This window comes from Propithecus coquereli, unplaced genomic scaffold, assembly GCF_000956105.1.
Source record: "Propithecus coquereli isolate 6110/MARCELLA unplaced genomic scaffold, Pcoq_1.0 Scaffold272, whole genome shotgun sequence".
Taxonomy (NCBI): Eukaryota; Metazoa; Chordata; class Mammalia; order Primates; family Indriidae; genus Propithecus; species Propithecus coquereli.
Genome location: NW_012148308.1, coordinates 105,785 through 131,144, shown reverse-complemented (window position 1 = coordinate 131,144; position 25,360 = coordinate 105,785). Strand labels below are relative to the sequence as shown.

Below are 25,360 nucleotides of genomic sequence, written 5' to 3'. Positions count from 1 at the left end.
AGGCCTCCCAGACCCAAGGCCTGACCCCCAGCAATGAGGGCTGGGCCCAGGGGTGGTGAGGACAGCCCCGGGTTAGGACAGCTGCGGGGACGGTCCCACAGCCAGCGTGGTGGCACACTCCTGAGTCCCCTGGGAGCTGGATCCGACAGCCGAGTGGCTTCCAAGGCCAACTCAGAAGGCCCGGCCTGGGAGTCCAGTTGCCATGACAACAGCCCCATCCCTCCAGGGTCCTCGGGCTGTCTCTCAAGTCTCCGACTGACGGCCGGGCCGGCCCGGCTGCAGGGGCCACAGGCAGTGTGAGGCGAGGCCGCGGGCGGGTGGGCGGCCTAGGTGCGGCTGGACGAGGTGCTGCCTGAGCTGATGGGGAGCCTGGCGCTGTCCGAGTTGCTCTTCAGAGCGGAGGGCCCACCCCGGGCCTGCAGCCGCATGGACCAGTACCAGAGGAAGATGAGGAAGCCTGGGGGCGGCGGGGACACAGGGCTGAGCAGGCTGGAGCAGCCCCTCCGTCCCCATCCCCTGCCCCAGCTGGGCCACCTTGACTCGGATCTGCCCCGCCCCTCCCCCAGCCTCCCCTCGGCATGTGCTGCGGGGCACCCACACGGCCAGGGGGCCCTGCTGTGCACCGGGCATGAGCCGCGTCCCTGCATGTCCCCTCACTGCGTTCTCTCAAGGTTCCGAGAGGTCGGTCCTAGTCATTGCTATTTTGTCACACAAACGAGGAAGCTGCGGCCCCGGTGAGGGGACTTGGCTGAGCCAGGGTTCCAATGGTGGTGAAGAGGCTCCTCCAGAGCCCCCCATTTAAGCACCGTGTGATGTTGCTGCCCCCACAAATGACGCTGCTATGACTTATGGACAGCTCGGTGATGCGTGAACGCAGGGCCTTCCTTGCATCCTCACCGCTGAGAGATGAAGACCCGAAAGTGAAAGAGCTGGAATCTGGCAACGTCTTCCTCCTCCTGCAGCCCCTGCTTCTGCTCTAGGGTGACCCGGGAGGGAGGCTGGCCTTGCCACCGTGTGAGCCCCGGGTGAGTCCCCTCCCCACTCGGCACGGCCAAGAACAGAGGGGTCTGTGTGTGCCTGTGTGTGTGTGTGTACGTGCGTGTGTGTGTGTGTGCATGCGTGCAAGTGTGTGTGTGCGTGCGTCTCTGCGTGGAGGAGGCAGGGGTGCACAGCTGTAGGTGGGGCAGGAAGGGACCCTGCTGGCATCAAGCCGGGCCCATGTGATCCTGCCCCTCTGCCCCTCATTCACTCCCCTTTGGACACCCGACTTTGTCCCGACCTCAGGACCTTTGCTCTTGCTTCTCTGTCTGCCTGGAATGCTCTTCCCCTAAACCAGCGCTCCTCCCCCTGTAATGTGCACATCGACCCCGGGCATCGTGTGAAAACGCAGATTCTGTTCCGGCCAGTCCGGGGTGGGCCACGTGCTGCGTTTCTAACACGCTCCCGATGCTGCTGCTGCCCCTGGACCACAGCTGGAGTAGAGAGGCCCAAGATCTCTCCATGGCTGGGTCTTCCTGCTCCTCACGTGTCCCCTGTGCAAGAGAGGCCACCCCGGCTGCCTTCCCTAGAGTGCCCCCAGCCCAGCCCAGGCCCTGCCATCATGCTGCCCACTTCGCTTCCCTGCTCTCTGAGGTCACCTCCGATGGCCACGTGCTTTCTTATCACACTCAGTCTTCCCGCAAGAGCAGAGCTCCCCGAGAGCAAGGCCCACGCCCACCCAGCTCACACCGTAGCCCCAAGGCTTAGCATCGGCCCGCACATAGTAGGTGCTCAACTGTGGCCTGGGTGCCCCCATTTTATGAATGAGAAGACCAAGGCCCAGAGAGGGGAAGCCTTCGGGTCCCCCAGGTCATCTCTTCCCTGCTTCGTGTGCCATGTCTGGACATCCCGTCTGGGCCAGGGGGCCGCGGTCTTCCCATACCCACCTTGGAAGGAGGTGATGATGCTGAAGAGGTAGAGGACGACAAGCCGGAAAGTGCCAGAAGCAAAGGAGAAGAAGACCAAGGCCCAGGGCAGGCCGAGGACCAGGCTGAGGCCCAGCAGCGTCAGCACGTGGGACCACTTTTGGGTGTGCGGGCGCAGCCGCAAGATCTGCACCACCATGGTGCCCAGCATGGCCATGTTGAACAGAAACACCAGGCTGAAGAGGCCCAGGTTGGTGACGTAGCTGACCAGGGAGTCCCGGATCCAGCACCTGGGGGAGGGGGAGGGCTCAGCACACAGCCGGGCTGCGGCAGCATTTCCTGGGCCGTTGTGGCTGTCACCGTTGTCACCATGTTTGTTTTCATGATGACTCGCTGTGTATGGCAAGTGCTGCTGGTTTTCTACTTATAGTGTTGATGTGATGGTTTAAAAAAATACGTTTATGCTAACAAGTCAGATGATTTAAAGAAAAATATGAAGAAAATAATGATATCGATGGTACCCGAGTGAGGCAAAAATCGCAGGGTCATGATGTGAAGGGCTGAAAATTTCAAAACACTGAGCCAACGGCAAGGACTCCTGCCCAGCCTGGAGCTCAGGAGCCCAGTTGAGGTTCAGAGCCATGCACGGGCAGGGCCACTGCCAGGCTGGGCAAATTAGGCGCGTGGGGAAGGACTGCAGCTCAGCCCCACTCGTCCCCTGCCGTGAGCAATGCACTGGCCCTCGGGGTGGCCAAGAGTGGCCCTGCCCTCTCTGAGCCTCCGTGTTTCCATCTGCAGGGGACACAGAGTGCAGCCAAGGAACACGGCGGGGCCCCTCTGCCCCAATCCCCACCCCCACTCACAAATGAGGAAACCGAGGCTCAGAGAAGGGCTAGGGCGTGCAAGGTCACCCGAGAGTCGGTGGCAGCTCTGGGCCATTTCTCAGCCTCCATGACCCTTAGACCGCTGCTCCAGCCACCGCCAGGCCAACACCTCCAGGGGACTGGGACCCAGGCGGCTCCTGGCTGGCATGACCTGGGCTGCTCTCTGGCCTCTGCACCCAGAGGTCCACATTCCTGTCCCCATCGCACACAGCCACTCACATGGAAGGGTAGATGACACTCTCTGGAGTCCTGTGCACGGCCAGGATGATGGGGCCGTAGTTGTCGACGTCCACCAGTGCCACCAGTGTCACCAGGAAGATGGGGAAGCCTGAGGACAGCAAAGCGTGGAGCTCCATCCCCACCCTCTGAGGCCTGGGCTCCCATCTGGGGAAGGTCCCCCAAGCTTGGACCCTCCCTTCCTCTTTCCAGTTCGGGTTCCCCATAACAGGAATCCACCTCCTCTAATGAGACCCGGCCCCTCACCATCCTGGGGCCCCCAGGAGAAAGGCCTGCAGCTCCCTGGTGTGGGGCCGGATGTCACAGGAGAGACGGGACGGGCAAGAGTGCTGCCCCCAGGGGATGTCTACACTGGGCCTTGACCTCGTCCATTAGGTAGAGATCGAGGGCTCCCTGGAGGGGGCTGCCCCCCGCCAAACACCTGGGTCCCGACACAGAGCCAACCCTGAAGGACTGTCACGCGAACGGAGGGCGTGAACAAAGAAGGAGCCAATGAGAAACACGGGAGGAGCAGCAGGTGGGGTCAGGGACAGGTGGGGTCTGTGCGCCCCTGGGCTGTGGGTCTGACATGAGAGGTCTGGGCCATAGGTGAATCGGACTGCTGTTGGCCAAGAAGAAAATGCCAAAGCCACGGGGAATCTGTTACCTGAGGTTCAGGGGGGTTCACAGGCAGGGCCCTGCCAGCCTGAGTGAATTCGGTGAGTGGAGGAGGACTGGATTTCAGCCCCACTGACCTCCCAGCTGTGTGCCTTTGAGCAGTGCACAACCTGCACATCCATACACTGCGGCCCTGCCCACAAATCCCCCTTGAATGGAGTGAGTGACGTGGAGGATGGGAGGGTTTCTTGAGGACAGAGCTCATCCCTTCATCTTCCTAAAGGGGACCTTGACCCGGCCAAGGTGAGGCACACCTGAGGATGGGGGAGGGCAGCAGTGGGGGGAGGCAGAGTGATGGGCGGAGAAGCAGAACAGGCTGCCTGTGTTTTGACAGAGCCAAGTGGGAGAGGTGGGTCTGGGGGGCCCGCTAACACCCCACCCTGAGCCAGGAGGCAATCCCCACCCCATCCACCTACCCCAGCCCACGACGCTCAGCTTGAGCAGGTAGCCGGGGACGTAGGTGCCGAAGACCTCGACCACGAGGCGGTAGAGGTTGTAGCCCTCCAGCCCCATCCAGGAGAGGCAGGAGAGCAGTGAGAAGTGCAGGAAGATGGCGCTGGCGCGGCAGCCAGCCTCGGAGCCCGTCAGGGCCACCGGCTCGCTGAGCAGGAAGCTCACGTCCAGCAGGAACACGGCCAGCAGCAGGTTCATGTGCACCTTGATCGTGTAGTCCCGAGGCTTCCTCCTGCACGGCAGGGGCACCCTGGTGGGCCAGTGCGGGAAGGCAAAGAGGGGAGTGTGCTCCTCCTCCTCCAGGAAGCCTTCCCAGACTCCCCCACCACCCCAACACACACACACACACGCACACAAGCATACACACTCCCTGTCCCGCTCCTGTGGACGCACATGACACAGCTGCAGCTGGGCTGTTCCCCACTTCTCCCCGCGCACCTACTATGTGCCCGGCACCCACGGACTCGGGCACCACGTGCACATTTAACAGAAGCTGTCGCCAGGCAGAGCGAGAAAGACAAATTGGCTACTGCAATAAACCAGACACTCCCCAAGTCGGGGAGGAGACTCTGGCGTTGCTGCTGTCTTGGAGATTCCGCGCCACCCGCGGTCTGCGTCTGCGACCTGCACCGCGCTGCGGCCGTGGGTCTGTGCGGGGCGTGCATCGCCTGCTCACGGGTCTGCAGGTCAGTGCGCACATCCCGCCCCGCCCCAGGAGGCTAAGCAGCCCTCGAGGGTGGAGCCAGATACTCAGACTACAGCGTCGCAGTCCTGGATTCCACTCTGCCCAGCCCCTGGCTGGTGGCACCACCTTGGGCCTCTCCCTTCCCCCTGAGACTCTCAGTTTACCCCTCTGTGCAGTGGGAGGATGGTTCCCCCTCTTAGGCCTGGGGTGAGATCACACTGATACAAAGCATCTGGCACAGGTAAGAGCAAACCAGTTCCTAAGGGTTCCTGCCCCTGTGTCCCTGGGTGACCTTGTGATCAATTAGGTGTTGGGGGGCTACTGCCCCCGCCCCCGGCCTTCTACCGAGCCCATCAGCTGTCCCTCATCACCATCACTGACTTAGCCCAACACGTGCACAGCTGTGGACATGCACGACATAGCCATATATGCGCATGCGCGCGCGCGCGCGCACACACACACACACACACACACACACACACACACACACACACACACCCCTCCACTCTCAACTCTGCCTGGTCGAGGACACTGAGGGCACTCCAAGTGTCCCCCAGAACTAAGGGTGTCTCCCCTCCACCCAAACGGGCCCAGGGCCTGACTGTAAGGGGACCCCAATTTAGGCCAAGCCAAGCACTGACAAGCTGACAACCTCTGCTGCTTCCTGCTGTGTGACCTCAGGTAAGTCACTTACCCTCTCTGAGCCCTCCTTCCTAGGGCCTTTGTGAGGATGAACCAAGCTCACGCCTGTAAAGCACTTAGAACAGTGCGTGACACGTGGGAAGCTGGATGTGAGCGTTAACTGTCCGCATTATTGTCGCCATTATATTATCACGTGCACCCGGGGGTCTCACAGGTGCTCATCCAAAGGCAGAAATACAGATTCTTACGTGAACTCTCCCTATTTTAAATGTTGGCAATTAATTAAAATTTGTAGATGCTATTTCATCCAAACACCACAGATCTGAGGAGGAAATGTGGCCCCCGGGGGTCAGCAGGCTGCACCCCCGTGGGTCCCCCGCCACCACGCATCCATTTTGGGGTCAGTCGGGCAGGCTGATCTCGGGGCTGGGCTCCGCGGCGGCGGGGTCCTGGCCAGGGGTGCGGAACGGAGGCCCTCCCCCCTCACCTGGAGCAGAGGTGGGCGGCGACGGTGAGGACGCAGGCCAGGGCCGAGACGACGCAGCCCACGTAGGAGAGGATGCTCAGGTAGTGCTTGTGCGCGGCGTCCACCTCCACGGAGGAGACCTGGGCCCGGGGACAGAGCAGGGCCGGCCTCAGTGTCCCCAGCTCAACGCTGAGGGTTTGCCCTACGTGAGGGACTAATCTGTGTCCCCGCTGCATCCCAGGAACCTATGAACGCCCTCTTCCAACGGGGCAGAAGGGGGCCCCATGAGTGCGTTTTACGGGGGGGGGGGTCCTACAGTTTTCACCACATTCTCAAACGGCTCCTTGACCCACAAAGGCCGAGAACCCTTCACCAGAGAACCCCGTTTCTGTCCTGGCATTAATTATTTATCTATAACATTCAAAGGGTTTCCTGTAAGGGAGTGAGCTTCTCGTACCCAGAGGTGTTCAAGCCACAGCTGGACGCCCACAGGGAGCGTGAACCCGGGACACAAAGCCTCTGAGATATTGGGGGGCACTGGAGCCCCCCTCAGGGGACTCCATGCTGGGCCTCAGCACCCACTCAGGGGCTCATTAGAAACGCACTCCCGGCCCCAGCCCTGGGAAATCAGAACTCCGGGTTAGGGCCAGGAATCTGCATTTTTATCACACACCAACATTTGGGATTAAAAAGCAAAGGCTTTGCAGACCAGCTCTTTCACTTACTAGCTGTGTGACCTTGGGTAAATCGCTTAACCTCTCTGAGCCTGTTTCCTCATCTATAAAACGGGACGGCACGAGCTACCTTGCAGGGTTGTTAGGAGGGATAAACGACTCAACATGTGAAAAGCGCCTGGCACAGAACCTGAACTCCGCTCGCGGCGCGGCTGCAAGGCGGGAGGGGACCGCTCACCATCAGCACTGCGAAGTAGGTCAGGTGGTCACAGAAGCAGGACGTCTGGGTTTCCCTCCTGACGGTCTCGCACCCGGCACTGCTCCACCTCCCCGGGCTGCTCGCTGAGGAGGGGACGGCACGGGGCTCTGATCAAGCCCCGGCCCCCAGGGCCCCGTTCTACCCACCCCACAAGCACGACCGTGTCGCTTGGCGGATCCTAGCCCGCCAGCCCTCCCTCCTCAAAGCCCGCCTTTCTCCAGGAAGCCGTCCCTGACTAACTCCAGCTCCCGCACCCTCCGGGACCCCATCTTCCTCCCGCATCCTGGCCCAGCCCGAGACCCTTCCACACTCACGTGTCGGGTCTTCAACCCAGAATACGCACTGCAGAGTCACGTTCTTCTGTAGGGACAGGAAAGGAAAGCGGTCCCATGACGGTCCCCCCTTCCAGGGGCCAGGCAGAGGAAGCCTGAACGGGGTCCCGCCACCACCCGCCCCATCTGGACCTGACTGGCAGGTGCCCCCCGCCAGGCAATCTTTTCGTCAAGGACTAGCGAGTCAGGAGTGGGAGGGAAGGAGGACATGGCTAAGCAAGGACCCTCGTCCCCGTGGCTGGTTCGCTCACACTCACCGGCTGTGGCTGGTGCTGGAAGGTGAGCACCACAGGCTCTGAGAGGTTGGCCACTTTGGTGTCCTGCACGACGATCCCCAAGACCTTCTCACCCAAGACCTGGCTAGAATTCTTGTCCTAGATATAAGGGATTGGGGGAAGAGAGTAGGGAGGGGGTTCAGGGCTGAGAAGGCTCCAGAAGTGTCTTAGCCTCTCTAGATTACTGCCTCTCTCAGCACATTGCTTTGAGATGCTGAGTCTCCCTGGAACCAATTTTGCACATGTAGTCATTTACACTGTAGTGAGAACAACACCCCTTAGACCTCTCGCGGGGAGATTTGCAATTGCAGTTCAATTTCTGAGTTTACAAGGGAGGACTTGGACTCTTGGGGGAGGAAGCTCGGCTGCGTGCCTGCTTTCTGTCTCCCTGGCAGACATACTGCTTTCCCCAGGGGAGGACGTGTGGGTGAGGGCCTCGTACCTGGAACAGGGCTTGGCTGCTGAAGTCCACCAGGAGCAGCCGCTGCTCGGCCTCCCCCCTCCGGCCTTTGCTCCTCTGGAACAGCGTTCGGGGCAGCAGCACCGAGTACTCCAGCACTTCGCTCTGCGCCTCCTGCGGCCCAGACTCCCTTCAGGGCTCGGCCAAACGTGGACCCCCAGGCTCCAGCCCCCAGCCCCCCACACACCTCTTCCCTGGACGCTGCCACCTCTCAGCCCACCTCCTGCAGGAAGTCGTGCCTGACTCGCGACAGCCCTTCTCCTCCCTCCCCTCCTTGGCACCGGCTCTGGCTGGGGAGGCTTGGGGTTAGACCCCGGGGCTCCAGGGGACAAACAGGCCTGGGAGGACCACGCGGTGTTCTGCTGTCTGCCAACTCTGCATGTAGCAGCCTGGCGTGGTGGCCATCAGGGCGGAGTGGTGGCTCCCAGCTACCCAGAAACTCAAGGGCAGTCTCAAGATGGGGGTGCACGGACAGGCATTTGGGGGTTGGTCTTGTGTTCACACAGGTGGGCTCGGAGCAGGTTCCCCCCACTATGCCCAGGTAGGGTCCTCGATACCAGGGGCGACCACTGATTGAGGAGGGTGATCCTGGGGCCTGTGACCTTCCCGGGAGGCCCCGGGAGAGGCTGAGGTGGGACAGTGCGGGGCAGGGGGCGCTCGCAGCCCCACCCCCCCGGGTCCCCACTCAGCCACGCCTGCTCCCGGCCGGCCCGGCCTGACCCTGACCCTGACCCTGACCTCCTTCCCGGAGCGGATGTGCAGGTCCCGGAGGCCGGCTGCGGGCTGCAGCTTCCACACCGTGGCGTTGATCCCGTCCTCCTCGAAGGACACCGCGTCCCCGGTGAATCTCACAGACGTCAGCTTGGACTCCAGGCTCTGCAGCTGCCTGGCGGGAAGGAGAGAGCAGCCGGCGACTGCGGGGAGGGCGCCCAGGCTGGCCGGGAGACTGAGGCAGAGGGGACAGGCCGGGGGCAGGGGACTTAGGCAGATACAGCAGGATGAGGTGGAGACAAAGAGAGCGGACAGGGGGTCAGGGAGAGAAGACAGGACACAAAAGAGAAGGCCAGCCAGCTGGTGCGGGACAGGAAGAGTGACGTGGGGGCGGTGGGGAGACAGAGGCTGCTGGGAACAGGAGCCCACAGGAAAGCGGGGAGACAGGCTGCGGGGGGCGGGGGTCTCTCCTGGGCTGCAGCACACCGGGTTCGGGCCCCGTCCTGCCTGCACTGTCCCCTCCTGCGGCCGCGGAGCAGCCCTGCCCCTGGACGGGCGGGGGCTTGGCCTGGGGGCTGCACGGTGGCTCCTCGGAGGAAACGCAAAGACCAGCAGTGCAGGGAACATTCTAGCCCCGGGGAAGGCTGTGCTTACCGGCTGGCGGGGGTGGCCGAGGGCCTCCTCGAGGTCTTCCGGGGATGCTTCAGAAGCTCGCTGAGCAGCTGGAGGTCCCTTTTGAGCTCGCACATGTCGGCGGAGGCGTTGTGAGAGGCCCTGTGCGGAGGGTCTGGGGGGAAGGACAGGCCCACCCAAGGCCGTTGATGGAGGCTCCCTGAGCACACTCCTGTTTAATGCTCACGGGACTCCGCACGCTTGTAGCCCCACTTTACGAAGGGGAAACTGAGGGTCCGAGAAGTGGAGTGGACTCCCCCAAGGTGCTGCACTGGACAGCACCCCCACCGCCCCCCGCATTGTCACGGGCCTGCCCCTGCTAACACATCAAGGTGCTATAGCCCCACCCCTGCAGAGCCCACCCCAAACTTGAGGTGTCAGAAAGGAACCAGACCCCCCGAGTAAAGCCTCGTGCTCCTTCTGGCCACCCGCCCCGCCCTCCGCCATTCAGCACTTGACAGGAGGCAGGGGCCACACGGTGCCTGTCACACCCCGGGCAGAAGACACAGTCTCCAGACCTCAGAGTCAGCCTCGCTGCTTCGCTGATCTCTGACCTCTCTTGCTCCCCCTCAACCCCCCACCTCAATCCGCTGCTGGATTCAAATCCTGGCTCCCCCATTTGCTAGCTGTGCAACTGTGGGTACCTTCTCTGTGCCTCAGTTTCCTTCTCTGTGAAATGGGGATAAATGATCTACGTTGAAGCCAATGAAGAATCCTTCCGGTGTCCCCTGATACCCAGTGCCATCTCCCCACCCTGTTCATACCTCCTCCTCCTCCACCTAGACCGTCCCTGCAGCCTCGCCACTGCCCCCCAAAGCTTCCTGCGGCACCCCTTGGATCACACTCCTCCCCTCCTCAGACATCTTCAATGGCTCCCACTGCCTGTCAACAAAGCCCCGGCTTGGTGGCCCGACACAGAGCCCCGTCCTCTGCGTGCTGCCTTCCCTGCTCCCCAGACCTCTACCCAAGCTGCCCCTTCTGCCTGGAAGTCGCCTTACCGTGGAAGGAGAAGGTGAAGCCGGCTGCCCCGGGCAGGCTGGTGTTCCGGGGGCTCCACCAGGAGCTGACGGAGGTGGCGAGCAGTGGGGGGCCCCGGGCCCGGCTCTCCTCCTGGCGCCGGAAGCAGAGGAGGCCAGAGGCTTGGTCACTCAAGGGGAAGTCGCTCTTGCCGTAGCGGAGATGCAGTTTCCCAGCACGTCGGTTCCAGTAGAGGCAGAAGTGGTAGACGCCCCTGGGCTCGGGGAAGACTCGGGCGGCCGGGTGGGCTGCAGGGAAGGGGGCTCGGACTGCGAGCGCCTCGTCGGAGTTCTCGACGGAGATGTGCAGCTCTGGCGACTGTTCATAACGGAGGATGCTCCTCCGCGTCTGGTTCCGCTGGCCGCAGAAGCGGAAGTCTTCCCGGGGGCCCCCGCCGTGGGCGCCTGAGGAGGCAGAGAATACAGATGGGACCCCGTGGCAGGAGCCAGCCGGAGGCACGGGAGGGGACAGGCCCTGGGCTGAGAACACGTGGGCCCAGATCCAGGGACTCACACACGTTCCAAGGACCTGCACCACCTCAAAGAGTCTACGAAAGTATATTAGTCTTTCCTGCTCAAAAGCTACTGGCTTCAAAATATGAAAAGAGCAAACTGAAAATAATAATTTCAAAGGCAAAAAAGTATTTTTAACAGAAATAAAGTATTTAATGAGGCCATGGCTGCTACAGATGGTTGTGCAGGCTGTGCACTGCACAAGCATGCTCTAGCTGCAGAGACGAGTGGGGCTGATACACAGTCCGTGTTCCCCGCCCCAGGCTGTGCGCTGTGGGGCTGCGTCTGCCAGGAGGAACGAGCATCTTTTTCTTTTCTCCAAGATACCACCCACCATCTGGCCTGTGCTCGCAGGCCAGTGCCTGGCCCCGAGGAGGTAGCACGAGTGCCGCAGCTGCCCTGGACGTGTGGGCATTTTAACACAAGTGCCAACAGCCCCCAGGCGCCCCCAGAAAGCCTACCTTGGACCAGGAAGAGCAGAGTCGGCAGGAACAGCCCTGTCTGCAGCAGCGCTTGGACAGCCATCTTCGTCCCACCAGGTCACACTGAGCAGTCGCCGCCTGCAAGAGGCCAGGAGTGTCAGCTGGGGGCCTGGACCGCATCAGGCGGGGAGGCAAGTGTGGGGACAGCCCGGGCGCCTCCCCGGAGCTGCCGGAAGCTGCGCATCGAGAGGCGGTGGCTGAGTTCAAGTCCCAGCTCCGCCTTTCACTGCTGCGGGACCCTGTGCAAGTCACTCGATGTGGGGCTAATAAAAGTACCTCCCTGCTGGACCCAGGACGGACGGGGTAATGTTGCCTAGAATCTGGCGGTGCGGGTGCCACCTGGAACCACCATCTCGCCCCTGCCAAACCTGGAGGAGGTATAGAGTCAAGGGAGCTTTCAGAGTTGCCCCCAGCTATCTACCCCACCGCCATCCCTGAGACCTAGCTCAGAGGACACCTCCTCCAGGAAGCCTTCCTCAACTTCCCCCAGAGTCAGTCCCAGCCTCTGTTGGTTCCCACCACTGGCCAAAGCCTCCCGCAGGCCGTACGAGATGGCGCGTCCCTGCTCAGTCAGCGGGGGAGCTCCTGATCCATCTCTGTGGACAGGGCCTGGTGCCAGAGGTTGCTGCACCAAGGTTGTGGGGGTGGGGGGGCGAGGGTGAAGGAGCTGGAGGATCAGCATGTCCGTGGCGCCCTCTACAGGGTCTGGAGGGGAATGGCGCTTCCCAGCATGACCACCAGAGGGAGCCAGTTCCCAGATGCCGGAGCAGCTAGAACAGCAGCGGGATGTTGGTCTCTGCTGGGGACTAGGACTTGGTATTGCCGAAATGGGGGGAGTCCCCCACCCCGGCATTAAGTGAACACCTCTGTCCCCCCCCACGGCCTCCATTAGCTGAGCGTCTTCCATTTGCCAGCCTCTGGGTTGACCCATCCCAGCCCCACACCTGCACTAATTCTCACTCCAACCCTGTGAAGTGGGCACTACTGTCAGCCCATTTCACGGATTTGGAAGCTGAGGCCCAAGGGGTTAAATGACTTGCCCAAGGATGCTCTGGGGGCCAGGGGCTTTCCCTGCCTGTTCAGGACTGTAGTACCTGGCAGGGAACCTGTGGGCCTGGCACTTATAGAGAGTTGCCGGGTGGCCTGGCCCTCCGTGCTGCCAGCTGGCCCTGTGGCAAAGCCAGGTGCCCACGGACATAAACAGGCAACCTCATCCTGTGGGAAGCTGCATGTGGCCACAGTGACAGATGCACTCATCTGCCACAAGCCAGACGAAGGGATGCCTGGCAACCCACAGGCACATGAGAAGTCTGAGTTTGGGAGAAACCAAAGAGGGCTTTCAGGAAGGGGTGGCCTTTGAACTGAATATTTGAGGATAGCATTAAAGGCAGGGGTGTCCCAGGCAGGAGCTCGTTGTCTCCTGGACAAGTCCTCCCTTGAATGAACCTGGTCCCTTCAAATGACAGCCAGTCCCCTATGTCCCCTATGTCCCACCATGTGGATGGATCCCCAATTTCTCAGGCCTCATCGGTCCAATCCTAGGTCAAATGAGCTCATCATCTTGCCCTGGTGGCACTGCAGGACCCCTTGAGAGGATGTGAAAGTGTTTTAGGGAACGGCCACCGTCTCCTAGGTTGTGATTCACTGTGTCCCCTCTCCATATTCTGATTCCTTTCAAAACCACCTCCCGCCACCTCAGACCAGCAGAAGGAAACCCGACATCCGGGAACATGTCCGTCTGCACCCCTCTTCTCTTCTACTTTCTGCCAGTTCCTGTCACTGAGCACCTCTAATCTTTAGTCCAAATGTCACTTCCTCCAGGCAGCCGCCTCACCGCGACCACCACTCTCCACTTATGAACTCAAAGCTGACAGATCATTTGGAGAATTTGATTCAGATTTCCCATCTGAGACCCAAAGATGGCCAGTGACTTCCTGCGGTCACACAGCAGGCAGGGGAGGAGCTGGCCAGAGTCCATCATCTCTCTGGCCTGTGACCTTCAGAGTGAGCCCCACTGTCAGGAGACAAGGGTGCAGGACAGCGCGGAACCATCGCCTGCCATTGACCCTCCCGGATTGGCCCCTGAGAGTAAGGCAGAAGGCAGAGGGAGTGAGCTCCCCATCACTGGAAGGCCACAAGTGAAGCTGCACCACCACGGGGTGCCATGGAAGGGATTTAAACACACACACGGGACAAACTACCTCTGACACTTTGAGTGCTCCCTGGCTGTTTGAACAGCCCCTCTGAGGGGGACAACTTGGCCCCATCGGTATTCTTGAGGTTTGAGGGGGAGGGGCTGCTTGGCTTCCTTTAACCCACCTGTTGTTAGTGGGGTAGACACTAGAGCCAGACTGCTTGGGTTTGAATCCTGGCTGCCCCACTCACTAGCTGTGTGTCCTTGGGCTACTTACTCGCCCTCTCTGGGCCTCACTTTCCTCACCTGTGTAGAGGAATAAAAATCAAGCCCATCCCAAGGTTCATTGTGCGCTTTGAGCGGGGCCCTGACGGGAACTATCATGTCAGCTAAATATACCTGTCCCCAACTCAGCCCCCTGGGCCTGTCAAAGGCCCGCCCCTCCTCACCCTTCCCCCACCTCCATGCCTGCCCCGCCCCCCAGCAGCCAGCTCACCCCACAGAGCACCTTGAGGGGAAATTGTTAGAACATGAGGCTTCCTTTCCGGGAGAGCAACGGGGAGGCTGGAACCGCACCCAGAAAACTTCCCTCCTCCAGCGGAGAGCTGGCTGGCGACAGGAAGATTCCAACGCAGACGGGGCAGGGGGAGGGCACCCCCCGCCATGCTGTGCCCCCCAGGTCTGCCCTGCATACACGCACCTGCCACCCACCCCCGCAAAGGACACCGGGAGTCTCTCGAGCTGTGGAACCTCAGAACTGGCCCCAGCCGTCGAGCACCCAGTACGCAGCGCCGGCGGGGCCTTCGCCTGCCCTGGGCAGCGCTGGGACCCAGCGTGCCACCACAGTGATGCTGCCTGTCGCCAGGGCCGCGTCATCACAGCGAAGCCTCAGAGCCACCCTGTCAGACGGGTCCTGCTGCTCTGCCATTTTACAGATGAGGAAACTGAGGCTGGGGACGGGCCGTCTGTTCCAAGACCAGATGGCACAGGTGGTGCCCAGCCCTGCCCCCGGCAGAGCCGGCATTGGTAAAGGCCCCAGACATGCGCCCACCGCTGGCTTTGGGGTCCCCCCATAGAGAAGGGGAGGAAAGTGGGGAGCAGAGTTCCAGCCTGAGACAGGGGCTGGGCCCGAGCCCCCCGGGAGCCTCCCGCCTGCTCCCCCTTCCAGGGCAGCCGCCCTCGACCTCAGGCCTTCCGTAAACACGCAAGAAAGAACAGGCCGGCCCAGCCTGACACAATGGGGGCCGCGTCGCGGGGGCCCCGTGGGTCCAGCAGCGGGGAGGGGCCAGGGCTTGTGTGAGCCAAGACACACCCCCGACCGCAGGGCTGGCTGTCCAGGAACAGGGGCTCCAGCTCCAGCTCAGGCCCAGCCCTGCCCCCTGCATGGCGGGCAGGGGACCCAGGGCTCACTTTCTCCGGGGGGGCCTGAGTCACTTCCTCCGCCATCCCCGTGTGGAGCCGCGAGTCACCGCTGGCCCGGGCCAAGCTCCTGGAAAAGCCATTTCCTCAGAGGATGGAGATGCAAGTTGAGTGGACAGGCCCTGGATGACTCTGGGGTTAACCCTTCCTCCGGCGGGCGCCTCCCTGCCACCTCCGGCCGGGAAGACTGGACTGGTCCCCTCTCTGTCCCGCTCTCTCCCTTCACACACGCTGGGCCGCTGGCCGCCCCGAAATGCAGGCACCCCACCTCCAGGCTTGCTCGTGCTGTTTCCTGCCTGGGATGCCTTCCCCGCCCGTGACAGTCCAGCCCATCTTTGAGCAGAACTGAGACACACCTCCCCCGTGAAGCTGTCCCTGATCGCCCGTCCCCCACCAGAACTAACCGTGTTCTGGCCGGCCCAGGCCCACACTCAGCACGCCCCCGTTGCCATGAGGTGGTCACATCAGAGGTGCCCCCACCTACCCGTGGGTAAGACCCCCCATCCCCGAGTGTGCTAAACTGCGGACTCACAGGCCCTGCTCACCGAGGGGCTGAGGTGCGAGGCAGGGTGGGGCTCAGGAGCCTGGCTTTAGCAAGTGCCCCGTTAATGACACACCGCGGGCTTGGGAACGATTTACAAGCCGGGGACGGACGTAAGGAGAGCTGGTCAGAGAGGGGTGGGGACCCGCCCCACAGCCCTCAGCTGCTGCACGGCAGGGCCGGGACTGGGGGCAGCCTCGGTGCCTCCTCCCTACCCCTGACAAGCCCGTGTCACACCCCTCTCTGGTGGCCCCAGCATTTAGCAGGGTGCCGGGTACCTGGGAGCGGCCGCCTAAACGGGGAGAAGGGAGGGCGGGGGTGGTGGGAACAGAGCCAAGGAGGCGGGAACGAGGGAGCCCCGAAGTCAGTCTCCAGGTTCAAGCCTGGTCTCGCCTGTTTGGGGGCCTCCCGCTCAAAAGGGCCCTTGCTGGGACAGCAGGAGGGAGGGGACCCAGCTCAGCTGTCAGCCCTGCTGGCTCCTGTCCTTGGCTGTTCTCCGGCAGGCAGGGGCAACACGGAGCGCGGGCAGCAGGCCTTGGGAAGGAAGGATTCGGCCCGGGAGAGGGGTGGGCGTGTAGGAGGCACACGGGTGCGTGTGCCCGTGCGTGTGCGTGTGCAGGGGGGCGAGGAGGAGGGCTGGAAAGCAGGCGGGCCGTGGGGGCAGCTAGCTCCGCAGAGGAGGAAGAGGAGGCTGCTCAGACGGACGGCAGAGGCCGAGGGGACGGGCACGGAGACTGGCCCAGAGAGCGCCGGCCCCTGCAGGTGTTTCCTCCCTGGTGGGCGGGGCGGAGGCTGAGGGGACCCTCCTGCCAGTGGTTTCCAAACTTTTTTATAAAAGTAAATCTTACTTGGAAACACCATGTACCCGACAGCTCAAAAGACACGCCCTGTGAGACCCAGGTGGGACCCAGGGCCACACCCCACGCCCAGCCCAGCCCCCCCGGCCCCCCAGCAGCCCCCATGGCTCCTGGCGGCACAGCTGGCAAACACTGACCCGCCCTCCTCCCTCCATACCCACTTGACGAGTGGGCGATGAAGCCCAGGCTAGGTGGCCACAGAGAGCCCCCCCCTCCAAGAAGGGCGTTCTGGGATCGCGGGGGGGAAGCAGAGTGACTTCAGGCTTCAGGAATTTTTCTACAATAAAGGAGAATGAAAATTAAGCGAGCTGCCTGCCTCCGGACGCTGGCACATGCCCAGGCCCGGCCTGCTCACTGCCCGGGGTGAGGCTGATTCTTGCCCCAGACCCGCTGGATGGCCACCCCTGCCCCCTGCCAGCACAGACCTCACGCCCTGCGGCTTCTGGTCCAGCCCAGTCCTTGGGCCATGGCTCCCTCTGCATGCCCAGATGGGCCCTGGCCCCACGGGGAGACCAAGGAAGGGGAGCAGCAGGGGTGTGCCCTGCCAGCCCGGGAGGGAAGGGCCTGCTCACCTGAAGGGACTCTGAGTCCTCCCAGAGAGCCAGCTGTCCAAAGCCGGCCACCCTGCAGCCTCTTACCTGGAACTGGGCGTTGGCTTAAGAGGCCTCAGAGAGGCCAACACACAGTCACCCAACCAGGGATGAGCCCAGCCTTCGTGTTGCTGCCTCCAAACCATCCTCCTCCCTGCGATGCCAGCCTGGTGACACGTCTGTGAGAGTCCCCGTGCTCTGGGCCTCAGGCCTCCACATCCCCCCCGAGCCCCACGGTGCCTGCCACAACATCAGGGGTGCGGGAGACTAAGCAGGGCTCTGTCTGGCACAGTGAAAAGGACCCTGGAATCCGCGGGGGGGTTGTAGCGTGCATCAGCGCCCGGCATCATGCAGAGCACTTGCCGCAAATTAATTGTTCAGTCCTCATAATCGCCCTGCAGAGCAAATGCTACCAGTGTCCCCACTTTAAAGGTAAGGAAACTGAAGCCCAAAAAGGTTACGTGATGCCCAAGATCACGCAGCAGGTGAGTAGCCGAGCGTGGACTCCAACCCAGCCACCTAACCTCACAGGCCACGCTTTTAGCCACTGTGGTCTATGGAGTCCCCTCCCTTGTCTGGGACTCAGTCTCCTCATCTTTACCATGAGGTAACTTGCCAAAGCACTTTCAAGGAGCACTAGTCCCCAAATTAGAGAAATGCTTGTGGGTCCTACTTTCTCTTATACATTAGCATATCAAAGGTTCTGATAAGTCCTGCAGGTGGAAACCCACAAAACTTTCTTGGGCACAGTTTCCCAGCCCAATGTGAAGGGGGAGCATTTTTTGCATGGACACCTGTTATTGACATGAAAAACAAGCTCTTGGAAATCTTGACACTACACAGATAGAAGCCGGCTAGCACCTCCAGCCCCCCTCCTCCCCTCTGAGCTATCCCAAAGGCCATTAGCTAGCGTGAGATGGGCTGCAGGAGCCATTTAGACTCCAGTGCTCCCTGGGGCAACTTATCACCATCCCTGACACTTCCAGGCAAGAGGTCCCCAGTGAGCCTGGGATATGCTCAGGCCTATCCTACCTTCCCTTGGCCTGCGGCTCCAGCTCATGGGGACAGGGGCACTGCCAGGCCTGTCCCCAGCTGGGCCATTCCATTAAAGTCAGCCACAGCCGGCTGGGCCTTAGGCCTGGCCCCAAGCAGCTAAGACGCTCAGATTGTTGGAAGAGAGAGAGAGAGAATTTGAAGATGCACGGGCTCTGAGGAGCCGAGAATCAAAGCCTCTCAGAACTTTGGAATTGACTGCAGAGACTTAGAAGCCGAGGGAGGAGAAGAGATTGGGAGGGCAGCCAGCCCAGGGGGCCCAGACGTACCTGCCCTCAGTTAGCCCAGTCTGGGGCAGGGCTTGGGCACCGGGGATTTGCACGAGCTGTCCCGGGACTCGGGCGCTGGGCCGGTTCGGCTCGCGCTCCTGGGCGGTCTGCAGCCGGCAGAGGCTCACGGCCACGTTTCCCCCCTGCCCCATCCAAGGAGCAGCTGAGGCCGGCCTCCCGCGCACACACCTCCCGCAGTCAGCACCTGCCCAGGGCATGCACACTCCCAGAGCAGGGGTGGCAGGAGTTAGGGGGACAAAGTTGGGACTACCTCTGCGGCCAACTCTCTGTCCCCTCTCTGGGCCTCGGTTTCCTCCTCTGTCGAGTGAACAACTATGATCCCCGTCCCCCACCTGCCTCCTCTGCAGCCCAGGGCCCGTCGAAACCGAGCCGGCTTCAGGAAGCCCGCAGGTAAGGGCAGAGCTTACCTCCCCGTGGGCAGCGGGGGGCAAGGAGGATGCCCGGCCCTCTCCTCCCCCGCGGCCAGACCTCTTCCCTCTCACACCACGGCCGGCCTCGGCTGTCTGGCTGAAGTTCCCCTTCCCTGTCTGTGATCACATATTGCCCAAGGCCAGGCCCACAAGGCCAGCCCAGTTACCTCCCTGCTTGTTTTCTGGGGGCTGCAGTTCTGCTAGCCCGGGCCTGGCAAGACGCCCGTGTTTGGCGGGTAGCACCCGGAGCATTCCCAAGGTCAGCCGCCAACCTCCCTTCCTCCTCCAGGTCCCAGATCCCTGGCTGAGGGGAGGATGGCGCCCTGCCCCTGTAGGGCTGGTGGCCCGGGCCCCCTCCGGGGAAGGGAAGTGGAGGCACTGAGCAGAATTAGCCTTAATGAAGCTCTTTGAACATGCAAGACAGGGTTCTAAGCTCTTCACACATAGCAAAACATTTAATCTTTCTAAAAACCGCACAGCCATTTAGCAAGTAAGGACAGTGAGGCCTGGGAGGCCAAGTCACCTGCCCAGGTCACGCAGCTAGTGAGCAGCGGAGGTTGGGGTGTGACCCAGGGCCAGCCCTGGGACCCAAGCTCTTCATCTGGAAGCCTGTTTCCCTCTCGAGCTCACCCGACTGCTAGAAAGGACTCCTCTTTAAAAGTCATGGTAAAAAATGCTTCCAAGGATGTGTTTCCGTGGGTTCAGCTGGATGCCAGCCCCCCAAGGGCCCGCCCAGGTCAGGGGGGCTATCAGTGACAGCCTGGGTGACCTTGGACCCCAGCCCCGCTCAACGGCTCTTCCCGCCCCTGCACCCCCAGTCTCCCTCATGCTCTGGACACTCTCCCCGCACGTCGCAGGGCTTGTCTCTGACGCTGGGGTGCAGCCCAGGCACCAGAAAGAATCTTCTCCAGCCAGGGTTTGACTGAGAGGAGGGGTGTGGAGCTCTCATCCCCAACCGCTTCCTTGGGTTGAAGCTGTTATCGAATTGCCCATGTCCCCTTAGAATACTACGTGTGACTCCCCAGGGTCCTCAGGGCCACCCCAGCCCATGCCCACCCCTGCATCCCCCCCCACCCCCCGCTAGCTGCACCATCAGTGCAGGGGAGAGGGGTGGAGGGAGATGACAGAGATAGGGAAAAAGGGGTGGGGAGGGGGAACGGCATGCAGGGAGAGGAGGGGAGGGGAGACGAAGGGACAGGGGAGAGGGGCCAGGAGTGAGAGGGACGGGGGAAGGGGGGCAGAATCATACCTGGACGCCTCCTTGGTGGCACAAAGTGGACTACAGGCGCATAAAGAGCACAGATAGCTGAGCAAAGGGCTCTCCTCGTTTGCAGGCAGCAGCCTGCTGGGGCAGCGTGTCCCTCTCCCCCTAGCTCCAGAAGACAGAGGGGACTTTGAGGCTGGGCCACCCCAGCCGCCACCCCCTCGATGGAGCCTCAGACAAAGGGGGCAGCCAGGGAAGATAAGCTGAGAAGCCTCAGCCGCCAGCGCCGGCCAGCGCGGGAGAAGGGGCGCAGGTGACAGCAGCCCCTGGCAACCGTTGCCCTGGCAACCGTTGGCAGCTGCAAGGACTAAGGCACTGCTGGGCTCCGACCCAGCATCGCGGCGCAGGCTCCCTAACTTGTCCTGTACCCAAGTCCCTCCACTCGGATGCTGTCCGGTCCAGGCACGGAGCTGGCGGGAGGAAGGGCAGGGTTTAGGACAGCAGGTTATGGGCGCAGTGGGGACACCTGCCTGTCTTGAAGGGACCTCATAGAGCCAGAGCTTCCAATTTCCCAAGAGAAGCAGAACCATAGATTTTTACATGAAATTTGCAAGTTTGTCAACATTGACTTTAAAACCACATCTCTTCAGAACCCAGTAGGAGCCACCCTGTGACCCAGTTATGCCTCTTGGCAGCTGGATTTGATTCTGATGCTGTCAGACTGTGGCCTTGGCCTCATGCCGGGCTGGACACCCCTTAACTCCCACCACTGGCTGTCGTGAGCACGACGTGTGCATCATACTTCCCTAAAAATTCTTTAGGGTCCCCCTCCTCCAGAAAGCCTTCCCAGATTGCCATAGTCCATCAAGAATCCCCCTTCTGAGTTAGCCCTGGGGCTGGAGGTTCCTCCTGACAGTTTCTTCCAGAGCTCCCCGGAGGGCCAGAAGTGGCTCAGACTCTCTCTTCCAGTCTGGGGAGGGAGGGAAACAGAGACCAACCTCTGAAACCCCTCCCATGTGCCAGGCACCACAGTGGGCATCTTAGACATCCACGGCCACCACTCTGCAAAGTTAGCCCTGTGGAACCAGCTTACAGACGGGCAAACAGAGGCTCAGGGAGGTGATGTGCCTTGCTCAAAGCCACTTAGCTGGAAAGGGACGGGTATGAAATTCAAACAGAGATCTCCTCTGAGATGTGAAGGCATCAAGACCAAATGTCCATGTGATGCTTGACTAATCCTCCACTTCCCCCAGTTTCCCAGGGCACAGCCAGACTTTATTTGACTACCTCCAGTGACAGGGAGCTCACTTCCTCCCAAGAGGACACATTTCTTTGATTTCTAAAGTCCTCCATACCCACTGAGTCAAAGGGAAAAGGACATCAAAACCATGAGGTGTCCTCCGTGTGCCAGACGGGGCACCAAAGAGAGCCAGGGGTCAGGGCCCCCGGCGAGGGCTTTGGCTGCAGAACAACGGCGGGGCCAGCAGACAGGGCCGGACTGCTCAGGGGTGCAAGGGGTCCCCCGGTCTCAGTCAACCAGCTATGAGCATTTGCCCAGACGCAAGTGGGGAACCCACTGACCATCACGCGCCAAGGCATTGGGGGGGCTTTGGGGCGGTTTCTGGCAGAGGCCATGGGAAAGGCTGCAGGGGCCTGGCGGGGGGAGCCTCTGCAATGCCCGCACCCCTGCGGTGGACCAGAGCCAGGAGGCAGCTTCTGTCAGGAGGCGGCTATTGTCTCACTGCCGGCCCAGAGCCGGGTCCCATTCAGGCACTATTTTTGGCCCCCCGGAGGAAGAGGAAAAGAAAGCAAAGAAAGCAGTTGCTGTTCTCTGGTGGAACCTTCGCCCGGAAAGGATCGTGGGCCTGCCGGGCTAGAGAAGGCGGCCTCTGTTGGATCAAAGGCCCCTGCGCTTGAAAGAAGCTGGCAGGGGGCTGCGGTTCAGGGGACCCAGGGAGGCGGGTAGAGATGGGGCACCCTGGCCTTTTACACACACTCACTACAGCAACGCCCGGAGAAATAGAGACAGCCTTCCCCGTCCCAGCCACGGTGTCTAAAACATCCCGCCCACTTACAGCAATAAAGATGCTCTAACAGCTCACCGCTGAGCAGAGCCAAAAGCCAAAGAGGTTGACAAGCCACTTGCTTACTTCACACCTACAACGCCCTGACCGGGGCGGTGGGTGGGGGACAAAAATGACAAGGCTTATAAGTCAGAAAGCTGAGGCTCAGGGAGCAGCGCAACTGCCAAGCTAATGACCGCGCTTCACCTCCGATACCACCCTGCCCCTTCCCTGCATTCGCCAACTCCAGACGGACCCCTCCTATATCCTCAGACACACCTCAGGACCTTTGCACGTGCTCTTCCCTCAACACAGGAAGGACATTCTCTCCAGGACCCTTCTCCTGATTGGCTCCTGCCAGGCCTTAGCTCAAATGTCCCCTCCTCTGAGAAGCGCCCCCTGGCTACCCAATCGCAATTGCCTTCTGTATGTGCCACTCCCTTCCGTGCTTGTTTTGTTATCTCTGCGGCACCTCACACCGAAACAACCCTGCCATCTGCTCGCTCGTTATGCATTTCTCAGCGTTTGTGCCGTCTCGTGTGTCTTGCTCGCCGCTGATCCCCCGTGCCTAGCACAGTGCCTGGTCCACAGGAGAGGCCCAATGACTGCTCGTTGAATAAATGAATGAGTGAGACAGAGCTGGGGCTCTAACCCAGGTCAGGCCGGCTCCAAGCCTCTCCCCAGTAGGACCCGATTCCTGACACTGTGGATCCAACCCAAAAGTGCCACTCGGGGTATGTGGGGAGTGGGGAGCGGGGAGAGTTCAGGCGCCAAGCCATCCCCCACTTCCCAGCCTCTAACTGGATCAGGGGCACACACCCCTCTGCCAGCTGCCTGGTCACAGTGGGGCTTCCGAGACTGTGCATAGCCTGAGAGCAGGGACAGGATCCGAAACACCAGGCTGATTCCCCCTCCAATACACATCTGCCTGGTAAAGGCTCTGAGAAGTCCTGCAGTGCAGAAGCCTGCCTTTCCTAAATCACTGGGGCCACAGATAGTTTTAATGTACGCTGGGTTAGAGGATGTCTGAGATCCCATCTGAATCTGTGAGCAGCAAACCTTGGGTTTTCTCTCCTCATAAAGGCAAAGTTACACCTCCAAGGCCCGAGAAGGCCCACTGCTGTGGCTCAGGGCTAAGGGAGGCCCAGGCAGGAGATTTGCCAGGGAAGGCGGGTCACCTTCCCACTGCTGCAAATGCCAAGCTTCTACCTGGGTTCCCATGGGCTTTGCAAGCAAGGAGGGGGAAATGGCACCTGTCTGTGGCCAGCGAGGTCCTGGGGTCTAGGAACCTGGGGGTGGGGTGTGGCCAAGGACTAACCTGCAGAGACTCTCAAGAGAGCTGGGGCAGGGAAGGGAAACATGTGTAAGCACAAACCACGTGATATGCACCTGGCCTCCCATAACTCCACGGCCACCCTATGAGGTACCATCATTCCCATTTTATAGCCAAGGAAACTGAGGCTCAGAGAGGAGAAGCCACTTATCCGGGAACACAGAGCTGGTAAAACTGGATCCAAACGCAGCTCTGTGCACTCCTTTCCCTGTGCTGCCTCCATCGTCCTGCACGGCACCCCCGCCCCCTGCCCTGGCACCTCCACGACACGGAGGGTTAGCACCAGCCACTGTGTGGAGGTGCAAACGGAGGCTCAGAGAGGCTGGGCCACAGGCCCAAGGCCTTACAGCCCGGGAACAGGGGCCGGGCCAGACCTCGCTCGCTCCTACACTCACGTGGGCTGCAAACACCACCGTCCTCCCTGGATGGCAGTTCCTGCGGCTTCTGACCCAGGTTCCCCCTCCCGGCATGCTGACGTCCATGGCAGGGTCTCCAAGGAGAGGCACTGGCTGTCCTCCCCACCATGGCTGGCAAAGGATGCCGCGCTCAGTCCCCGCTCCCCCTCCCCCAGCTCAGGCACCAGGACCCCGGCAGGGGAGGAGCCAGAGAACAGACCCTGCCCCTCTGGCCCCCGTGCTGTTCGCATAGGTGGCAGAGCCCACAGAGGGTGTGGCGGGCGCAGCCACGGTGTAGGATAAGTACAGCTTTGAGGAAACCGCGCACAAGGCTTCCTTCTGACCCTGCCCACTGCCCACGGCTCTAGGGAGGCGATGTCGCGTGCAGGTGTGTGGGAAGGGGCAGTGCCATGGGGTTGGGAACACCCTTAGGCAGGTTCGGGCCTGTTGGGTAAGGGAGAGCAGGGGCCCTGAAGATCCAGGAGGTGGATGTCCCACACACATTACTGATGCTGCTAGAATGACCCACGTGCTGCTTAGGGACTTAACAACCGGGGAGAACGTGGGATTTGGTGTCCGTCTCCCCCAGGGCCAGAAAAGCTAAGGGCTGGAAGGAGCCGTAAACAGGAGCCTCACATGACATCCAAGTTCCCTCTACATCTTTCCTGCCAAACTTGAACACTTACAGGGACGGGGAACTCACTACCTCCAATGGGAACAACCATCTGTAATACTTTAGGGAAAAAGTCCAGGCTCACAGGCAAGAGACCAGGTTCAGGTCCCACGACCACTGACTGCCCAGGGACCTTGGACCTGCTTCTTCATCTGTGAAATGTGGATAAAGATTCAAATCTTAAAGGGCCAGCAGCACCCAAGACTGAATAAGGGTCTTTGTAGGCAGTGAAGTGTTTGGCGCATGCCCAGACGGTGACACAGCAGAGGAGCCGTGGGCAGAGGGCACAGGGCCGAGCGTGACTCAGCTGCCCCAGCCAGCCCCCGAGGTTCACCCCTAGCATTTGTTACCATCAAGGCAGGTGGGTATGGGCAGTTGTCCCTTGGCCATAGGGTCGAAGACCCAGGGGGCCAGCCACAGAGCCACACCCTAAGGGCCAGACTAGGCCAGGGACCCAGAAGGGGTCAGCTGTTCAGCCCAGCACCCAGGGGCCAAGGGAGCTGAGCCCAGCAGAGAAGAGACCAGAGCACTGTTAGCCCCAGGAAGCCAGCCCAGCTCGAATCCAGGCCTCCTCTCCTGGCCTAGGACAGTGGCCTCTGGTCGCCTGAAACGTCGGCAGTTCTGTGGCTCCCCAGGCTCAGGGTCACTTAAAATTGACTGCGAAACCTGGGGCAGGCCTCAGGTCTTGGGGGGCAGGAGGGAGCTCCAGGCTGGACAACATCTCAGGCCAGTAGATCAAGACCCCATTGGATGGGAGTGTCTAAGGGACTGGTGTCTCTGGGGATTGGTGTCTTTCCCAGCGACATCTAGGAAAGATGGGTCTATTGCTATGGGATAAAGTCTCTGCTGCTCCCTAAGAGAAGGGCTTGGTGGTGGCCCAGAATAGCGACAGTGATAACAGCACTTATGGTGTGCCAGACACTGTACTCAGCAGTTAAAATCTAATGGCTCACTTATGCTTCTCAAGGTGCCATTACCATCCTCATTTTAAAGATTAGGAAAATGAGACACAGAGAGGCAAATACACTTACCCAAGTTCACACAGCTGGCAGAGCTAGGACAGAATCAGGCAGCTC

At 61.0% G+C, this 25,360-nt stretch overlaps 1 protein-coding gene across 1 annotated transcript; it reads right to left on the bottom strand.

Moving 5' to 3' along the window:
* Window positions 1-246: 246 nt before the first annotated feature.
* Window positions 247-25,360, bottom strand: ADGRG1 (adhesion G protein-coupled receptor G1). The gene is made up of 14 exons (XM_012647857.1): window positions 25,316-25,360; window positions 11,302-11,400; window positions 10,310-10,732; window positions 9,294-9,426; window positions 8,667-8,814; window positions 7,911-8,042; window positions 7,451-7,567; window positions 7,176-7,221; window positions 6,841-6,944; window positions 5,950-6,068; window positions 4,099-4,385; window positions 3,008-3,116; window positions 1,926-2,194; window positions 247-457 (listed from the first exon to the last, which is right to left on the bottom strand). The coding sequence occupies exons 2-14, from the start codon at window positions 11,363-11,365 to the stop codon at window positions 327-329; spliced, it is 2,082 nt and encodes a 693-aa protein (XP_012503311.1). The 5' UTR covers window positions 11,366-11,400; window positions 25,316-25,360; the 3' UTR covers window positions 247-326.